Genomic DNA, 21,413 nt, shown 5'->3' with positions numbered 1-21,413 from the left:
ACTCCGCATACCATTACTTTGCAAGCATTACAACGCATGCGATGTAACACTGCGTAGCCTTTACTTCGCAAATTGTTACATCACGTGCGTTGTCACTACACATGCCTTGTAATGGATAAAACAATGGCGTGCAGGAAGCAGAGCTGTTAAGGCTGACCCGGATGAGCGTTCACAGGAACCCACCACCCACCCTCGATTCAAGGCCTCTTCTGCCAGCTCCGACGCAACATCCGACTCCCGGGCTCAGGGCCTAACGCTTGCGGCCCCCTTCAGGGCGGCAGACAGGACTCGTCAATCTTGAATGCGGACTACCCTGGATGGGAGATGCTGGAACATTGAGAGACATAGGGAGCATCGAGGTAAAACTAAGGGCACTGCCTTAATCACCCCCTTCCCCCCCATACCTCCTCCTGTTCTGCCAGCTCCGACGCAACATCCGACTCCTGGGCTCAGGGATAGGGAGCGCAGCCCGCACCCCTCACCCCCGCCCCCCTGTCGTCATGGAGTGAGGGGGCCATGAGCGCAACATAGTCCTGCATAGGGTTCCTCACCTACGTGGAGGACGTCGGGAGAGGTAAGCTGGGGGCGTTGTCGTAGGGGGAGGGGCGTGCAGGGGGTAGTTTTTAGGTTTTAGGGTAGTGTAGTTGTGTTTGTGTAGTGTATTTGGGTTTTGGGTAGTGTCGGGGTCGTGAAGGGTAGTGTTTGGGAGTAGGGACAGGACTGGGGGTAGGTACAGGGTTGTGCTGGGTGTAGTGTTTTATGTTTTAGGGTAGTGTAGTTGTGTTTGTGTATTGTAGAGTAGTGTATTTGAGGTTAGGGTAGTGTCGGGGGTCGTGAAGGGTAGTGTTTGGGAGTAGGGACGGGGTAAGGGAAGGGTTGTGCTGGTGGTTGGCCAGGGTTGTGCTGGGTGTAGTGTTTTATGTTTTAGGGTAGAGTAGTGTATTTGGGTTTAGGGTAGTGTCGAGGGTTGTGAAGGGTAGTGTTTGGGAGTAGGGACAGGACTGGGGATAGGGGCAGGGTCGTGCTGGGGGTAGTGTTTTAGGTTTTAGGGTAGTGTAGTTGTGTTTGTGTAGAGTAGTGTATTTGGGTTTAGGGTAGTGTTGGGGGTTGTGAAGGGTAGTATTTGGGAGTAGGGACAGGACTGTGGATAGGGGCTGGGTCGTGCTGGGGGTAGTTTTTTAGGCTTTAGGGTAGTGTATTTGGGTTTATTGTAGTGTCGGAGGGGCGTGAAGAGTAGTATTTCAGTGTAGGAAAGGACTGGGAGTAGGGGCAGGGTTGTGCTGGGGGTAGTGTTTTAGGGTTTAGGGTAGTGTTGGGGGGTCGTGCAGGGGGTAGTGGTTTAGGGTAGTGGTGTTGTGTAGGGTAGTGTTTTAGGGTTTAGGGTAGTGTTGGGGGGTCGTGCAGGGTAGTGATTGAGTGTAGGGAGCGGGCTGGGGGAAGGGGAGGGTTGTTCTAGGTGTAGTGATTTAGGGTTTAGGGTAGTGTAATTGTGTTTGTGTAGAGTAGTGTATTTGGGTTTTGGGTAGTGTGGGGGGTCATGAAGGGTAGTATTTGGGAGTAGGGACAGGACTGGGGATAGGGGCAGGGTCGTGCTGGGTGTAGTGTTTTAGGGTAGTGTAGTTGTGTTTGTGTAGTGTAGAGTAGTGTATTTGGGTTTAGTGTAGTGTCTGAGGGGCGTGAAGGGTAGTGTTTCGGTGTAGGCAACGGACTGGGGGTAGGGGCTGGGTCGTGCTGGGGGTTGTGTTTTAGGGTAGTGTTGTGGTGTTAGTGTAGGGTATTGTTGTAGGGTTTAGGGTAGTGTGGGGTTGTTGTGCAGGGTAGTGTTTGGGTGTAGGGACAGGACTGGGGATCGGGGGAGGGTTGTGCCGTGGGTAGTGTTTTAGGGTTTAGGGTAGTGTAGGGTAGTGTTTGGGGGTTTGGGTAGTGTTTGGGGGTTTGGGTAGTGTTTTAAAGTTTGATGTGTGTAGGCTAGTTTATTTGTATTTAGTATTTAGTGTAGTGTTGGGGTAAATATCTGTTTTCATTACTAGGCAAGTTTTTAGTTTACACTTGCAATGTAAAGGTATGCGAACTAAAAACTTGCGTAGTAATGGTAATTGCTAAGTAAAAACTTAGTAGTAAAAAGCTGCAAAGTAATGGTATGCGAAATAACGAGTCATATTCACCACCAAGTAATAAAGAGAGCCCAAGTGAATTTCTTAACCAGTGAAATTGCTGTGTCTGGCAATAAATCTAGAGAGGTTTTTAAGATTGCTAAGAAATCTTCTAACCTTAGCGCCTTATCATAGCCCCTTGAGGCCTCCCCTAAATAAAGCACAAAGCTCTTTGATTTCTTCCATAACAAGATCAAGGGCATTGTTGCTGCTTTAATGTACCAGGATCCGGTAAAACATCACATACAAACTGTTTTGGGAACCAATCTTCGACAGCTTTAAACACTCGCTCCTGGTCCTTGACAGAATTTGCAACCATTTCACTGGAGGACTCTGCTGAAATCCTGTGAATCAGATTCCCCAGATGATCCTTGCCCTGTTCAGATTTGGTGGCCAGTCATGTGGCCATTAATTCCATTATCAACTCTCTCAGATGACTCCTTTCTTCATTCCACCGTGCATAGTTGTTGGGGAAAAAATCTATGCTGATTCCTCTGCAGAAAAAACATTCTGCCGATAAGTCTATCCCAGACAATTACAGGCCCATATCACTACTGCCGGCCTTGTCATATATTCTTGGGAAACTGATCAATGTCCAGTTGTTCAGATATTTGGATTCCTATCAGTTGCTGCTTGTAGGAAGATGGCTTTGTTTGTAGTATACCAAAACAAGATACACTATGTAGAAAGTCCAGACAGCCCTTATTGGCTTACAGGCTTCAATTAATAATCCTGAATGCTCTCTTTTGTCGTAGTGTGGGCAAGCAGTTTAGGCTTATCGAGAATAGTGTTAAGCATTTGATTTAACACATAGTCAATAAATGAGAGACACACTCAAGATGAAACAAGACCAATTTTAGAAAAATATCAGGTATTTTATATATATTTGAACAACAAGAACATCGTAATTGGATAAGTACTTTTCGAGATATCAATTTTTACAGCTAAGTAAAACTGTACCACAAATGCGTTTTAAGTGGTAATGCTTTCCTATGGGGGAACAAACATATAATCCTTACATATACTTACAAGTGTATTTCGGAGGTCTCAATTAGGACTTATGGTGCTAGGGGGCCATGGTCCAAAGTACCACCAGCAGTTTGAGTTTACCTGCCCTGGTGTGTCCGGGTGCAGAGGTTCTGGACGAGTTGGTAACCATGCACGCCACACCATAGGCAAAAGGGGGGCCACCTCGAAACAGGCTGCAGATGGGGTCTTGTGGACAAGTCCGGGACCTCCCAAAGGTGTGCTCAGTTTGTGGGGGTCGTGGGAGCAATGGAGCACAGTAGGTTGTTGTGCACCTGGGCCAGGGAGCTTGAGTGCAGAGAGTTTTCGCTGCTGGATCCGTGCATCAAGGACACTTGGAGTTCTCGGTTAGACCTGCATAGGGGCCAAAACTGGACAGCTGAGACACTCTCGGTGCTGGTGTTTGCAATGCTGATGTCCCTTGTTGGCTGGTCGTTTCAGCGTTGGAGTCCGTATTGGACTTCAAAAAGCTTTGGTTGCTGCAAGGGGTCCGGTTCCCTGGGAATTGGTGCAGGGCTGCTCCGGTTGGTCCTGGTGTCTTCACACCTGGTAGGCCAACTGATCTGACCTCCTGGAGCATGCTAAGCTCCTCAGGCATCCCATCCTAGGGGTGTGACTGGCCTGGTAGTGAAACACGCCTGCTTGCATAGCTAATTTCCTGCTTGTCCTGGTGCCAATGGGCCTCATGGCAGGAGATGGTATCTTCCAGGTCTGAGGGAAGCCTGGTCGCATATCAAAGGAGGTACGGGCTTTGAAATCCCTTGCCTTAGTATGCAGATTTCCTAGCCATCCTGCTGGAGGTGTGAACAACTTCATCCAGAGCAGGCATTGTTTCTGGTCTCAGAGAGCACGGGCTCTCACCTGCAGGTGATCAGAAACATGTCTGTTTCTCTCTAAGATGCCCTCTGGATGCATGCATGTTTTAATAAATCCACTACTGGCATCAGTATGGATTTATTAAGACAAGGTGTTTGATACCAAACACAATATGTTTCAGCTAAGCCATCATGTAGCTGTGGAACATGTAATGACCAGTGCTCCGTACATGAAATGATATGATAGGCTATTTGTATTGCGCACATCTACTCCAAGGAGTGTCCCATTGCAGAAAGTAGCAAAGTCGGCTGTGAAGGGCTTAGGCTTGCACAAAAAACAGGTTTTCAGTTTATTTTTTAACAACGCTGAATTGCTTGTGGTCCTCCGTTCCAGTGGAAGCTGATTCCATTCTGTTGAACCCAGGAATGCTAACGATCTTCCTCAAGTTCTTTGTCGCTGAATCCTAGGGATTCCTGCCAGAAATGTTTTGGCAGATTCTAGCTTGCTTATAGGGTTATAGAAGCTAACATATACTTAAGATGACTGACTGTTCTCTTGTACTATCTAGCAATTCAACCAAACAGCACAAGAGCATATATGCTCATGCAGATATGTCCTCACATGTAATATAATGAACTTTGTCTCAGGGCAATAAGTCCTGCAGCAGGGGTGATATATTGCATGCAGTGTCTGTGGGCATGGCACACGGTGTGTGTCATGTCATGTTTTCACATTTGTCTGCACCATTTCACGTAGCCTGCAATGGCATTCTGCATACGTTTGGTGGTGGGTCCCTTAGGGTGGCACAATACATGCTCCAACCCTTAGGGACCCTCTGTAGTACACATTCCTAAGGTACCAGGGGTACCATTTATTAGGGCCTTACAGCTGTACTAATGGTTTTGTCAATTGGGGAACAATTAAACAGTTACCTTGTTTTAAGGAAAGAACACTGGTGACCTAGTTAGCAGGAACCCAGTGCACTTCGGTCTAAATTGCATCAAATACCAGGCAAAAAGTGCATGTGACCAGGTCAGAAACAGGCTCTTTCCTACACTGTATCCATCTCAATCGGGCTTCTGCCCGAGATACATCACAAAATCTACTCTGGTAGAGGTCTCTGATACCATCAAATTGGCTGGGGATAAAGGAAAGCAAGTTACCCCACTGCTTCTAGATCTAACGGCTGTACATTCAGTACAGTCTCCCACCCAATCCTCCTGCAACGACTCAAAGATATTGGTATAGGTGGGGCTCCCTTGGCCTGCTTTGGCTCTATTCTTTTGGACAGATGTCAGTCAAAATGGATACTGCCTTATGTATCCAACTCCAAACCTTTAAAATGTGGTGTTCTTCAGAGCTCTGCCCTTAGCCCAATGCTTTTTAATGTGTATATGACTCCTTTGGCAGTCGTTATGGGATCCTTTGGCTTGCAGGTGGTATCCTACGCCTACGACACAGAGATACTTATAACTTAGAACAGTGATATTCCCATTGCCCCGACCAGATTTGAAATGTGTGCCTCAGCAGTATTTCAGTGGATGTGCCTGAGAAGTCCTCAGTGCAACATCAGTAAAACCAAAATACTAGTCTTCAGCATCACTCCCCCTTCCTGGAACGGTACATTTTGGCTTTGTTTTGCTCCTCCTACCCCTGCCACAGCTGTACACAACCTCGGTATGAAGTTCGACAATAAATTATCCTTCAGCTCCCAGGTGGGCAGTGTGGTAGGAACATGCTTTGGCCATCTTAGGTTAGTTTTTGTTCTGATGCCCGTATACCCTCTCGGCAGGACTACGCTAACACTCTGTACTAGGGTAGCCCATGTACCAATTTAAGAAACTCCAGCTGGTGCAGAACGCTACGACCTGGCTCATTCTAAATCTCTGGAAAACACCCCCATTCATATACACCTTACAGAATTGCACTGGTTGCCAGTACATGAGAGAGTTCACTTCGAGGGGCTTGTGTTGGCCCTTAGAGCCTTTTACAGGTCAGGTCCTTGCTACCTGGCCAATAGTCTTAAACATTTCCATCCAGCATGAATTCTGAGCTCCTTAGTTGTTTTGTTGGCTGTTGTGCAGATATTAATAGGAAGAAAAGGGGAGGCACCTCATTCTCTGCTCTTGCTGCCTCTGGCTGGAATGCCCTTCCCCTCTACCTGTGTGGCACTAAAGATGAAGCCTCCTTCAAACGTAGTCTTAAAACCTGTCTGTTCAGTCTGGTCCTCTAAGTAACTTCTTTTTACCAGTGGTTAACAACGCTTTAGCACAGGGCACTGAGCATAGTAGCTGTGTGCTGTATAAAAACTACATGATTGATCTATCTACGCATAAGAAGATATATTATGAAAAGTGCTGGACTATTCGGTGCTTATCACTTCAGTGGAGATTCCCCTAAGAGAGAACTGGAATTACAGGTAAGAAACCATTCCTTCTTTGCCACCTATAGTGTTTTTCTCTAGGTGGTGCTTGTTGTCTTAGCACCAATTCTTAAAAAAACGTTATCTGTTCTACAATATTATTGACAGTAAACCTGAAAAAGCATTAGTATTACTACATCTGTTCTTTAGGTGTATTATTCACATGTTTCCCCAAGTTAAAGGATGTTCAGATTAGAAGAAGTATCCTTTTAATTGCATTGTACAACAAACGCCCAATGCCATCATCAAGTTTGCCACGTTGGCCTTTGGGGTATGCTTGAATAAATAACTGTGTGGAGATTTAAAAAAAGATAATTATTTGATTGCTTAATAGACTAACTATTGATTTTTCATTTCCTTTGTATCAGGTATTTACCCCCAGAATGTTTTGTGGTTGGCAAGGAACCTCCAAAGATTTCCAATAAAGTTGATGTGTGGTCACTAGGAGTAATTTTTTACCAATGTCTTTATGGTCGAAAGGTAAGCAGTAAACATAGCACCAAATTTGTTACTATATAGTTCTGGGTATTTAATGCATAATCAAATTGTATAGTACCTTCGTTAAGTTCATTATTTTAATTTTTCAACCTAATATTCATACACTTTTATTATTTGACAGGTCCTCAGTTCATGCAGAGGAATATCGCAGCAAGGACGTCTCCTCCTCTAAGGCGGAGGAGCATTGCCCCACTGCTCGAAGAGCAGAAAAACATAAAATGATAATAACTTTGATTATGGGGCTTGGTTGAGGCGGGGCGGGGCTGGGGTCATAGGGGAGAAGTGGTTTGACAACTCCAAGTGCACATAACTGCTTGCTCGGCCAAACAGTCATGTTCCCCACCAGTCTGTAATGCACAGCCTGGTGAGGAACATGCAAAGGCCACCAGTCCCTTTCTGAGGACTGAACCATGGCGCTCAGACCAATCACAACGCTGCATTGCAGGGTTGTGATTGGCTCTGGGGAGCCTGGCTGCTTTCTGGAGAAGCAGCGAGACGGCATCCGTCTTAAAGGTAATTTTTTTTTTTTTAAATATACATTTCAACACACCTTGGCGTGTGCTGACTTCCGTTCTTGTCTTTCTAAGCCAGCTAGCGCAGAGCCTTAAAGACAGCTAGCCTCTGTTGTTTGTTGAAAGGCTTTTTTTGACGTTTTGTCGCTGATTTTTGGTGTGTCTGTTTTTTCCCTCAATGTTGAAGAAGACTTATGTATTCAAACCATGCAGCGCCTGCCATTGTACCATGTTGGTCACGGATCCACACTTTATCTCTGGTTCCTGTAGCACGACCACGACTCAGAGCTGTGCTCCGACTGCCGGGCTGTGGCTCCGAAGGCTTTGATGGAGTGGGGCCTAATGCTGCTTGCGGCCCGGTGTTTGGCTCCACGCCATTCACCTTTGGTATAGTTACTGGTCTCCATCAAGAGGAAGGTCCAAGCACTGTCCTCCCACTCTAAGTCATCAGGTCCTTCAGGTAAGAGGCAATAGAAACACAAGAAGTCAAAGTGCCCTCCAACTTATTCACATCCATCGGCCAATGAGGAGCTGTCTCAAAGCACTAGGCCTCATTCTGCGTAACCTGCTCCTGGTTCTGCTCCACACTTCCATGCCTTTCCAGGAGCAGTAGCAACCCCAAACCCAGTTTGAACAATTCTGTGACGCCATGTGCCTCTTATTTCGGTGACCTGACCCTCCCGGTGCGCCAGAGGCTTAAAGGGAGCTCCATTGGGTTCCGCGGCTGCTGTGCCGATTCCCCCCAATGGATCCGGTGGTGGATTTGGACCGTCGCTGGTTGTGCCCCTGCAACCTTCCCCGGCGCCGCCATGCCCATTCTTATACCCGACGACCCGGATCGGCACCTGTTGATGCCGATTCTGGCACCGACGGCACTCGTGGGTCCTAGGCCAGTTCCTCAGCCTTATTTTGAGGGGCTAGGAATGGAGGATGATTGGGGAGGGGGGGGTCGCTGGACCCTTTTACAAGACCAGCCTGGGCATGAAATCGACTGGTATGAGGATTTGGGTCAGGCCAGTGGACTGGATGCCTCCCCATATTCTGGCCTACTTTCTTGTACTGTGGCTATGTAGATGAGAGAGCTTCATATGCTAGGGTGGTGAGAAGGGCAGCAGAGATCATCGACCTGCAGGTCCCTTCAGTGGAAGTCAAGACAAACATCTTGAGACAGGTCCGGAAGCTGGGTGTCTCCTCCTTGAAACCCCTCTTGCCTTTCAACAAGGCCTTTTATGGGAAGCCTGGCCATGCCCAGCACAGGGGCTCCGGAGAATAGTACAGTCACTTTCTACTATCGCCCTGCACCAGGCGACCCAAATTTCCTTACCAACCATTCTACCCCTGAGAGCTTGGTGATCCAGGCCCCTACCTAACAAGGCGCGTTCCTTTCCACACCCCCGGACAGGGAATCCAAGAGATTGGATAGCTGGGGCAAGAAGATTTTTTTCTTCCGCCAGCCTTGAGGTCAGTGAACACTGCATGCCTTATTGAGCAGTTACTCAGATTCTTTGTGGAAAACAGTTGCACAAGTGCTACCACATGTTCTGGAGGAGGCCCAGGACCATTCTCTTCCAAGCGATATCAGACGGGAGAGATGCAACTAAGTTCACCATTCGTTGTGGTCTTAACACCACTAACTCACTGGGAAGAGCCATGTCATTGATGGTGGCTGTTCGACATCACGCCTAGCTGAGAACTTCTGGCTTTTCTGGGGATGTCCATGCTTCCCTTATGGCACCCGTCTCTTCGAAGACCAAGCAGACATGGCCCGGGAGTGCTTTAAGGACTCACGGGCTACAGCAAAGTCGTTGGGCCTTAAGATGACCACCCATCCCCTGTCTGCTTTTCCCCCCTTTTGTGGCAACGTCAGGGGCTTTCAGCCACACCAGCCGTTTCCCAGCCGCAATACAGTTCAAGTTCAGCAACCTCTGCGTGGCCATGGGCAATGCCCCTTTCAGCCACGTGGGTCAGGCGGCCAGAGGTCCAGTCAGTCCACTCCTCCTTCTGCAGCCTCTAAACCTTCCTGTCTGGCCCTTCAAGATCATGGGTGGCCGGTTGGTGGCAGGATCAGCCATCACCTCCACCGCTGTCAAAACATCACATCAGACAAGTGGATTCTTCAGATGTTCAGAAGGGGCTACTCCCTCGCCGTTGAGACTACCCCTTCCTCCGTGCCTCTGACTTACGACCGGCTGACGGAGAGCTGCCTGAATTTGCTTTAGGAGGAAGTCAGGACTCTCATGGCCACAGGAGCCTTAGAAAGGGTTCTGGCGCCAGAAGTAGGCTGTGATTGCTATTCTTGCTACTTTCTGGTCACGAAAAAGGACAAGGGCCTTCTTCCTATTCAGATCTGCGAGCTCTCGACTACTTCCTAAAAAAGGAAAAGTTCAAAATGCTCACTCTGGTTCAGGTCTTGTCTGCAATAGACCAATGAGACTGGATGATAGCATTGAACTTGCAGAAAGCTTATTTTCACATTCCCGTCCTGCCTGCCCATTGGCGCCACCTGCAGGTCACGGTAGGCGACGAGCACTTTCAATTCACAATGCTCCCCTTTGGCCTTAACAAAGCCCCTCACCAAGGTGATGGCGGTGGTCGCAGCTCATCTGCCAGATCAGGGGTGCCAGTCTTTCCCTATCTGGATGATCGACTTTTGAAGGTGAGCTCGCCCCAGACTCCTCTTCCACCTCCAGACTACGGCGAATATCCTGCTTTCGTGGGGTTCACTAGCCACGTGCCGAAGTCACACCTGACTCCCTTTGAGATGCCCCCTTTCAGTAGAGCCATTCTGGATTCAGTGCAGTTTTGATGCTATCCTCCCGAGCGGCGAGTCCAGGATATTAAGCCTATGATACCGATGTTTCAGCCCCTATCCTGAATTTCAGTGAGACTGACTCTGAGGCTGCTGGGCCTCATGACCTCCCGCATCCTGCTAGTGACACATGCCAAGTGGGAACGGATGTTCCAGTGGGCACAGCATCAGGGGAACCTCTCGTACATTGTCCAGATCTCGAAGGGAACTGCACAGGATCTGCAGTGGTGGCTAACCAACCGTATCTGAAAAAGACAATTAGTTATAGATTCCTTACTTTGTGAATTACCCCCAGGCGTCAGACCGGATCCGGAGAATTTTTCTGCAGCAATACCCCTGCGCGTCCAAAGGTGGCCGTGGTTGCTGGTATGACGTTGCAGTAGCTACTTAGACACACTCGCGCGGTAACGTCAGTTCATTCTTTTTCCACGCCAGCCAGCGCAGATCCGGAGAGACCGGTACCTCCAGTCACTTTTTGACTTTTTTCGACGCCGCTTTAGATTCTTCGACTCCTGATCCACGTCAGGGATGCCCGGTTTCAAGGCTTGCTGCTCCTGCCGAAAACTGATGTCAGTAACAGATCCACACCGCGTGTGCCTGTGGTGCCTGGAACGCAACCACGGTCCCAAGTCGTGTTCCGACTGCCGAACCATGAATCCGAAGTGTTTGTGGGAGCGGTCCCGGAAGCTTCTCGAGGCCCGGCAGTCGACTCCGTGCCGATCGAGGTCCCTGGTCGCGCGGGAGTTCGAGAAACGACTGCCACCACTTGTCTTCGAAGTCTTTGCACTCCTCAGGTAAGACTTCTCCCTGTTCGTCTGCCGACGTGACAAGGGATGCGGGTGGTGCCCCTCCTGTGGCTCCGCGTATGGAGCCCGAAGGGTCGGCTCTGAGTTTCCTTCCCTTTCCGGGACCCAGACCGACCCCTGCCCAGCTTTGAACTTTCGACGAAGCAATGCATGCCATCTTTGGGCAGCCCGACTCCACTGTTGCTCCCTCGTGTCCTGCAGACTCGGCTTAGGGTCCTGGACCTTCAACGCTGGCACCTTTGGCCCCGGCACCGCAGGGTACCCTTGGATCCAGGCCTGAACCTGGATCAGCGCTGGTTGAACTCATAACACCTTCGCCGGCATCGATTCACCCGACACCGGTTGTGTCCCCAGCCGGCGTCACCCCCGGCCTCCATCCCAACATAGGCACGGAGTCGAACCGACGCCGAATCCTGCACTGATGTGTTCTTTAGTACCCCTGTTCCACCCTGGTTCTTTTAGGCCAGATTGGCAACCAGAGAAGGGTGAGGAGGACTGAGAAGGGTCTTTGGACCATTTAACTGACCAGATGGAGTATGATCCTGACTGGAGATAGGAGTTGGGGGATGCCAGTGGTCTGTACACCTCCCCAGACCTTGTCATGTTGTCTCCTCATACCGTGGCTACGGAGGAGGGAGCTTCTTACCCAGTGGTGTTGCGTAGGGCGGCCGAGGCTCTCAACTTAGACCTACCTACAGTGGCGGTCAGAACTAACCTCTTGACAGAGGTTCTTCAACCAGCAGCGAGCTCGTCGGAGCCCCTGCTGCTGTTTAATGAGGCTCTCATTGACATCCTTTTGGGCACCTGGTCCAGGCGCAACACAGAGGCTCCTGTGGATAGGGGGATTGCCTGACACAACCGCCTTGCCCCGGGCAACACCACTTTCCTCTCCCAACACCCCACTCCTGAGAGCTTGGTGGTCCAAGCCTCTACATCTAAAGGTGCATTACTTAACGCACCACCTGATAGGGAATCCAAGAAACTGGACCATCTTGGGAAGAAGAAATGTCCTCTCTCCAGCTTGGGACTGCGGTCGGTGAACGCTGCATGTCTGTTGGGCCGTTACACCCATTCTGCGTGGAATACGGTAGAGCAGGTGCTGCCACAGTGCCCGGAGGAGGTCCTGGCTGTGCTCTCCCTCGCAGTCGCCGAGGGGAGAGACGCAGCCAAGCTCACCATCGTATCTGGACTGGATACCGCTGACTCGCTAGGCAGAACGATTTCAACGTCGGTAGCCTTTCGACACTACGCCTGGCTGAGGCCGACTGGTTTTTCTGGGTATGTCCAAGCTACCCTTATGGACCCTTTTGATGGCTGTTGCCTTTTCGGCGACAAAGCAGACAACGCACTAGAGCGCTTCAAGGACTCTCGGGCTGCTGCCAAGTCCTTGGGCCTCTCCACCATCCGCCCTGCGCAGTCAGCTGTTCACCCCTTTCGTGGCTACAGAAGGGGTACCCAACCACGATCCGCCCAGAGCCACAGGCCCGCGCAAGCTCTTCAGCCCCTGCGGGAACGTGGGACCCTCCACCGTAGGTCTAGGGGCCAGCGAGCGGGACAGTCCACCACCGCTCCCACTGCAGCAGCCTCTAAACCCTCCTAGTCCGCCCTTTCAGGGCCACCAATCACCAGTGGGCGGCAGGATACGCCATCACCTCCCCCACTGGCACACCATTACGTCGGTCTGGTGGGTTTTGCAAATAGTCCGAAGGGTCTACTCCCTCCCCTTCGAGACTACCCCTCCATTCATGTCTCCTCAGCACCATCCCATGTCGGAGGATCATCTGGCCCTTCTCCAACGGGAAGTTTGTGCTCTCTTTGCCAAGGGCGAGTTCCTGCCCCAAAAGTAGGTCAGGGTTGCTATTCCCACTACTTTATGGTGCCCAAGAAGGACAGAGGCCTGCATTATATCTTGGATCTCCAGAACGTCAACCTCTTCCTTCGGAAGGAGAAGTTCAAAATGTTGACGCCAGATCAGGTCATGTCTGCCCTTGACCCAGGAGACTGGATGGTAGCGTTGGACTTGGAGGACGCTTACTTTCACATACCTATACTGCCGGCCCACCGGCGTTACCTGCAGTTCACGGTAGGAAACGAGCACTTTCAGTTTACCGTGCTCAACTTTGGCCTTACCAGCACCCCTCAGGTGTTCACGAAAGTGATGGCGGTGGTCGTAGCTCATCTGCGCAGTCAGGTGTCTCCAGACTACGGCGGACCTCCTGCACTCCCTGGGGTTCACCATAAACGTGCCGAAGTCACACCTGATTCTTTCTCAGAAGCTCCTTTTCATCGGAGCGGTTCTGGACATGATGCAGTGTTGGTCTTATCCTCCCGAGCAGCGAGTCCAGGATATTCGGGCAATTATGATCTTTCAGCCTCTATTTTGGGTTTCGGTCAGAATGACCCTGAGGCTGCTGGGCCTCTTGGCCTCCTGCATCCTGCTGGTGGATCATGCCAGGTGGCATATGCAGGCTCTGCAGTGGGACTTGAAGTTTCAGTGGGCACACCATCAGGAGCATCTGTCCGATTGCGTTCAGATCTCAGAGGGCCCTTCATGTCAATTGCAGTGGTGGCTAACGAACCAGTATTGGGTCAACCGCAGATCCCTCTCCCTTCCCCAACCGGAGTACACAGTGGTGATTTATGCATCACTTCTAGGGATGTGTGGCCACATGGGAGAGGCGGAGATCAGAGGCCTCTGGCCTCCGGCAGGATTCTGGGCCCCACATCAACCTTGTGGAGCTTCTGGCGATCCGTCTTGCACTGAAAGCATTCCTTCCCTCTGTCCGGGGAAGAGTGGTGCAGGTGTTCACGGACAACACCAACGCCATGTGGTACTGCAACAAACCAGGCGTGCTGGGGTCGTGGACCCTATGTCAAGAGGCTCTCCGTCTTTGGACATGGCTGGAACATCAGGGCATATCCCTGGTGGTTCAACAACGGGGAGGTTAACTGAATGCTGGGCGGACAAACTCAGCTGCAGGTGCATGATGGATCTGAAAGAGACACGTTAGTGATAGATTCCTTACCTCAGAATATCCCCAGATGTCAGACTGGATCCGGAAAGTTTTCCGCACTACCCCTGTGCGTCGGTAGGTGTCGTCGGGCGGCTCCGCTTTCGTCGCTGGCATCGTAGTCTCTGAGATGACGTCGGGGAGGACTGGGAGGTGTCTGAGGACCCTCTCGCGGCCCCAATGCGAGTTAGACCCAGACTGGAATGAGGATCCAGGGGATGCAGGTGACTAGTAATATGCTCCGGAACTTGGCACACTATCTCCTTCTACCGTGGCTACGGAGGAGGGTAGATCATATTTCATGGTGTTGCGTAGGGCAGCCGAGGCTCTACACCTTCAACTCCCTACTGTGGCCATCAGGACTAATCTCCTGACAGTGGTGCTTCGGCTACTATGGAGCCGTGGCTGCCGTTTAACAACACATTCTCAGACGTTCTTTTGGGCATTTAGTCCAGGCCCAACACAGGGGCTCCTGTGGACAAGAACGTGGTCCAACGACATCGCCCAGCCCCGGGTGACCCCGTTTTCCTCTCCCAACACCCCACCCCGAGAGCTTGGTTGTCCAAGCCTCTGCTTCCCTAAGCACATTCCCTTCCGCACCTCCGGACAGGGAATCCAAGAAACTGGAGCAATTTGGTAAGAACATTTTCTCTTCTGCTAGTTCAGGCTTGCGGTCTGTGAACACCGCATGTCTCTTGGGCCGTTACTCCCATTCTGTCTGGGATACGGTTATGCAGGTGCTGCCTCAGCGTCCGGTGCAGGCTTCGACAATACTTTCCCAAGCTATTGCTGAGGGGAGAGACGCAGCCATGTTCACCATCCATTGTGGTCTTGACACTGCTGACTCGCTGGGCATGGCAATTTTAATGACAGTGGCGCTACGCCGTCACGCCTGGCTGAGGACGACTGGCTTTTCTGGGGATGTCCAGAACACGTTGATGGACATGCTCTTTGATGGCACTCGCCTGTTCAGCGATAAAGCAGACTGTGCATTGGAACGTTTTAAGAACTCACAGGCTACAGCCAAGTCCTAAGGCCTTTCGGTCACAGGCACTCTTTCCTCTTCTGCTTTTTGCTCCTTTCGTGGCTAAGGAAGGGGCGCCAAGTATGTTCGTTTCATAGCCACAGGCCTGCGCAGCAACAGTCTCAGCGCAGCCGCAGACATTGGACCCGCAGAGGTGGGGTCACGGGGCCAGCATGCGGGTCTGTCCACCAACCCCCCTGCAGCCCCTACCTCCAAATCTTCCTAGTCCGGTGTTTCAGGCCGACCAGGCAGGATTCCCCATCACTTCCACCACTGGCGTACCATCAAATCGGACAGGTGGGTTCTGCAACAGTTCCGATGGGGCTACTCCCTCCCCTTCGGGACTACCCCTCCAGTCATGCCACCACAGTACCACTGCATGTCAGGGGATCACTTGACACTTCTCCAGCAGGAAGTTATGGCCCTCTTGGCCAAGGGGTCCATTGAGCGCGTTCCGACGCCAGACGTAGGTTGTGGTTGTTAATCCCACTACTTCTTGGTTCCAAAGAAGGACAAAGGCCTGCATCCTATCTTGGACCTTCGAAATGTCATTCGCTTCCTCCGGAAGGAGAAGTTAAAGATGCTCACACTTGCTCAGGTCCGGTCTGCCCTGGACCAGCAAGACTGGTTGGTAACGTTGGACCTGCAGGACGCCTATTTTCATATCCCCGGCCGGCTCACCGGCGTTACCTGCGATTCATGGTAGGGCAGGAGCATTTTCAGTTCACCGTGCTCCCCTTTGGCCTTACAAGCGCCCCTCTGGTGTTCACGAAAGTTATTGCGGTGGTCGCAGTGCATCTGCGCAGATCAGGGGTTTCAGTCTTCCCCTATCTCGACGACTGGTTGTTGAAGGCGGGCTCGTCCCAAACAGTCGTCTCTCACCTCCAGACTATGGCCGACCTCCTGCATTTGCTGGAGTTCTCCATCTACGTACCGAAGTCACACCTGATCCACTCTCAGAAGTTCCTCTTCATTGGAGCAGTTCAGGACACGGCGCAGTTTAGGGTCTGTCCTCCCGAACAGCGAGTCTGGGACATTCGTGCTATGATTTCGATCTTTCAGCCCATGTCCCGGGTTTCGGTCAGGACGACCTTGAGGCTGGGCCTCCTGGATCCTGCTCACCAACCATGCCAGATGGCATATGCGGGCTCTGCAATGCGACCTGAAGTTCCAGTGGGCGCAGCATCAGGGTAAATGTAAATTGATACTTGTATAGCGCACTACTCTCCCGCAAGGGTCTCAAGGCGCTTGTACGAATAACGCTGTGGAACCCATCCTGGCTTTCCCTGTGAGGTGTCCACTCCTGGGCACCCCCAAGGTGGAGGCCAGGCATCCTTAGCGTTGTGGGGGCCGTTGTGGAGATTAAGCAAGCTATTGCCCAGAGTTGCAGAGTGGGACTCCATGATTGGAATAGGCACCGAGGCGAGAATTATCAGGTCCGTGGAATTTTTGAGCCCAAGACCCGCCGAGGCGGGGTGTTGAACCCTGGTCCCGGGCTAGACCTCTGCATCAGGGTCTGCCTCTCTAACCATTGAGCCACACTTCTCCACCTGTCCGACTACGTCCAGATCTCTGAGGGCACTGCACAACAATTGTAGTGGTGGCTCACGAATCTACATTGGGTCAGCGGCAGATCCCTCTCCCTTCCCCAACCGGAGCACACAGAGGTGACGGATGCGTCCCTCCTGGGATGGAGCGGCCACATGAGAGAGGTGGAGATCAGGGGCCTCTGGTCTCCAGCGGAGTCCCGGCTCCATATCAACCTTCTGGAGCTTTGGGCAATCCTTCTTGCACTGAAGGCATTCTTTCCCTCTGTCAAAGGGAAGGTGGTGCAGGTGTTCACAGATAACACCACCGCCATGTGGTATTGCAACAAACAGGGCGAGGTGTGGTCATGGACCCTATGTCAGGAGGCTCTTCGCCTCTGGTAATGCTTGGAACGTCAAGGCATTTCTTTGACAGTTCAACACCTGGCAGGTTCTTTGAACAGCACAGGGCGGACAAACTCAGACGCCGGTGCCTGATGGATCATGAATGACGTCTTCACTCGGAGGTGGTGCAAGGTCTCTTTCGACAGAGAGCCTTGGTTAGATCTTTTCGCCACCGAACAGAACGCGCAATGTCAGCAGTTCTGCGCATTGGAATTTCCAAGGCGGCACTCGTTCGGCGACGCTTTTCGTCGCTAGTGGAGCTGCGGTCTATTGTACGCCTTTCTGCCTATACCACTTCTAACCAGAGCGCTGAAGATCAGGAGCAACTGGGCCTAAGTCATTCTTGTGGCAACGGACTTGGCTCGAAGAGTTTGATATCCTGAGCTACTCAGTATGAGCATGGATCCCCCGATCCGACTGCCTCTTCAGGAGGATCTTCTGTCGCAGCATCAGGGGACGGTCCTCCACCCGGATCTGTCCAGCCTCCACCTACAGGTGTGGAGATTGAGCGGCGACAATTGATTCGTTTGACTTGCCTCCTGAAGTCTGTGATATCAGTCTGGCAGCCAGTCGTCCCTCCACTGAATCGTTATACGCCTACAGGCGGAATACATTTGTGGCATGTTGTACAGCAAAATCTGTGGATCCCCTTTCTGCCCCCCTTTCTGAGGTACTCTTGTTCCTCCTGTCTTTGGCCCAGCAGGGCTCTGCTCTGGGCACTCTTAAGGGCTATAACTTGACCCGAATCGGGTATCAGAGCGCTTTATATAGCACCAGTTGCATTACATGTGGACACATTCATTTTTGTTCGGCACGGGGAGATTAAGTGATTTGCCCAGAATCACAGGATGCTTAGCGTCATTGCCGAGACTCGAACCCAGTTCCCCAGATTTGAGGTCAACCGCCCTAGCCGTTTGGCCAACTCCTCTCCTTAGGCTTCCTGATCAACCTTCTGTTTTCAAATCGATTCCTTAAGGGCATTACTCATCTCCTCCCTCCTATTCCTTTTGTAATACCTCAGTGGGACTTGAACTTGGTTCTGACTTATCTCATGTGTGCTCCCTTTGAGCTGCTACATAGTTATCCTCTCCGACTTTTAACTTTGAAAACTGCCTTCTTGGTTGCCATCACCTCTGCTCACAGGATGAGTTTAATCAGCTTCAAGCCCTTTCTTCGGAGCCTCCTTTCTTGGCTGTTCATTCGGACATGGTTGTCCTTCACACTAGGCCTTCTTTCCTTCCCTAAGTGGTTACCTCTTTCCACATAGGATAGACCATCACTGTGCCCACCTTTTTTCACCTCGTCACCCTTCTAAAGAGGAAGAGCAGCTCCATTGTCTGGATCCAAAATGGGAGCTTTCCTTCTATCTGGATCGTACAAGACAATTCCGGGGGGATGACCAACTCTTTGGCTACGTGGGCGCCAAGAAAGGTCCGGCTGTGCAAAAACAGACCAGCTCTCGATGGGTCTTCCTTTGCATGAAAATCTGTTATTCCTTGGCGAAAAAAGAGCCTCCGGTAGGACTGCGCGCCCATTCCACCAAGGCGACAGCTGCCACTACAGCTTTGGTGCTTGGAGTCCCCCTTCATGACATCTGCCAGGCAGCTACGTGGGCTTCACTGCACACGTTCACCAAACACTACTCCCTGGACAGCCAAGTCCGGAGAGACAGCTTCTTCGGCCCTTCGGTTCTCCAGGACTTTCTGGTGTGAACTTGGTTTGCAGACCCACCACTGGGGTTGGTATTGCTGGGGTATCTATTCTAAGGTGATGAATCCATAACTGTCTCTTTCTGATAAACAAGTTACTTACCTTCGGTAACGATATATATGTAAGAGAAATATATTAGTTATGGATTCCTCACCACCCCACCCATCCTCCCCGTTCTGCGAACTGACTTCTAGTGTAAGGGACTCCCTTTCAGGGTCCTAGTTTTTGTGCACCAGTGGTCAGTCTTTTGCATGGCTCTGCGCTTCAGGCGTGGAATGTCCTGTAAAGAACTGACGTCTGCGCCTGAGGGCGGTGTCTAAGATACCGCTTTGTCATTCCGGCAACCACGACACCAATGATGGATGCAGAGTCGACCGACACCACCTATCGACGTGCAGAGGAACTGCTGCGGAAAATATTCTCCGGACTCAGTCTGACACCTGGGGGCAATTCTAAGGTGAGGAATCCATAACTAATCTATGTCTCTTACATATACATTGTTACCGATGGAAAGTAACTTGTTCGATTCTACTAGAGGGCCCGTACATGCCTATGGGTGTGATGTAATTACAAGATGCACAAAGCTGAGAACCTCAGAAGCCTTAGAAACATCAGGGGTGGAGCACATGCTTCCACCTGAAACATAGAGATCAAAGGCCGAATGTCTCAGACTCATTTTGGGGACTGAAGGGCCTTCAAAGCAATTATATCCGGAAATATGTTGTGAGTCCTCTGCATAGATTTGTCGATTGAAAACCCCATAGTGGACAGCTGCATTACTGTCTCCTGTAGGTAGGCCACAACTAACTCTGATGGGCCTCCCTTCAAAGTCGATGAGGTATGGAAATACTTGTTTCCCGGTCAAACAAACATAAAAAGCTAACACCAACATGACTGTAGAGAGCACCTTGGGGTGCAAGGGTAAGACAAAACGGTAGGAGAGTGAATTGAAATTGTTTGGACCCAAATATGAACCTGAGATGTACTTCCTTTGCGCTACAGGATTGACTCATGGAAGCACACTTCCTGCAAGTCTAAGGACACCGTCCATGTCTAGGCTAACAGTATCTGGGCAACCATTAACAATTTTAATTTTTCCTTCCAGAGAAAGACTTTCAGCATCCTGAGGTTCAAAATTGGCCTCAGTCCCTCTGCTTTGTTGTTCACCAGGAATTATCAGGAGTAGAATCCTATACTCCTCTCGACCCATTGGTTTGACTTAAATGCACACTTTACAGGAAGACCTTGTGAAATCCTGCCCCCTAACAGCTCCCAAATTGCTAGTGGAGGGAAAACTAAAGCAGCTTGGCAACGACTGGCCAAGCGGAGGAAGCGTCCAGCTAGTGATGGCCATACTTCTACCCCGCTCCTGCCTTTGGGGCCGCAAAAAGGCTTGACATGCTGCAGGGTTTGCTTCTGGCCATGGGAATTTCCCCTTAAGTATCCTCAGAACTTCTGATACTGCGTGTAACCTTGCTGAGTAGGGTAATATAAACACAGAAAACTAGCCATTGATCTGCTCATTTAAGCGCATTCTAAGGCTTCGTCTGCCTTTTTCACCAAATAGTCTGGGCCCCATTAAAGGGCATGTCTGAGTGAAGTTTGAATATCCCTGGAAAATCTACTACCGTGCATCCAAGGATAACAACACTAGTGCCTGTAGCCCAACCAACACAATACGTAGCATACAGACTAGATTGCAATCCTGGTTATTCAATACCATTTGGTCAAATGAGTTCTGGAAATTCTCTGCCAGAGTGTGCAAAATCTAAATTGTGTCAGAGAGCTAATTGCGGCAACCCAAGAGATTCTAAGCAATCAAAGAACAAAGTGCAAGGTTTGAGAAAATGCCTCTTTTTATATGGTCACCCCCACGTGTTTAGACTAATGCTGCTGGTTTTTCGACTATGAGAGTGCACCGAAGCCTGCTAACCAGACCTCAGTGCCCTGACCTCAAACGGTTATGTTTCATTAGCTGTATTCAATTGGCATAGGCTAGGTACCTTTAACTTCCTAGTATATGGTACCAAGGGTATGTTGGTCACCCCAGGGATTGCAGCACTGTTTCTGCTACCCTGGATGTGAAACCAGTAAAACAAGCTTCCCAGTCAGCCATTGCAGACTGGGAGAGCAGTTTTGAACTTTTAGCCCAACTTTTTCATTTAAATCAATGACAAAGCTGACCTTTCTCTAAAATATATGTGTAAATCACTATGGCAGACCTACCGATCCCTAAGGCAGGGGGCAGCATATTTCACGTGCAGAACAAGTATTTTACATGCTCTGGCAGTAAAAATGGAAAACTGTTGTTTTTACTGTTGAGAAGATTTGGTTTCCCCAATGGTGAGTACACAGTTACACGCTGACCCCTCAGCTGTGCTAACTTTTCAACGGTAAGACTCTAGTTGGTTCTCCAAGGTATGAAACAACTCGTTCCATTATCCTCAACTTGATTTTCAAGTTGAAATTATTGTAACATATGGCAGTGTGCAACTAAAGTTGCCACTTTGTTGTCTTTAAATCTCCTGATGCTGCTGGTTTTTCAGCTCAGAGTGCACTGAGGCCTGCTAACCAGACCTTAGAGCCAGTGCCCTGACTCCAAACCGTGTGTTACATTGGCTATACCCAATTGGCATAGGCTAGTTTACCTCTAAGCCCCTATTGTATGGTACCAAGGGTCGTTAAGTTAGAGAGT

At 50.4% G+C, this 21,413-nt stretch overlaps 1 protein-coding gene across 2 annotated transcripts in view; it reads left to right on the top strand.

The window, feature by feature from the left end:
• TLK2 (tousled like kinase 2) overlaps positions 1–21,413 on the top strand; it is a 1,564,653-nt gene that overhangs the window by 1,438,696 nt on the left and 104,544 nt on the right. For both annotated transcript variants that reach the window (XM_078645098.1, XM_078645097.1), the window contains one exon: positions 6,786–6,897. In XM_078645098.1, coding sequence (XP_078501224.1) covers positions 6,786–6,897 — 112 coding nt within the window. The remainder of the gene's footprint in view (positions 1–6,785; positions 6,898–21,413) is intronic.

The sequence above is a fragment of the Lissotriton helveticus genome, chromosome 5_1 (assembly GCF_964261635.1).
Source record: "Lissotriton helveticus chromosome 5_1, aLisHel1.1, whole genome shotgun sequence".
Lineage (NCBI taxonomy): Eukaryota > Metazoa > Chordata > Amphibia > Caudata > Salamandridae > Lissotriton > Lissotriton helveticus.
Note: the sequence above shows the minus strand (reverse complement) of the source record. Positions and strands in the feature narration are given on the sequence as shown.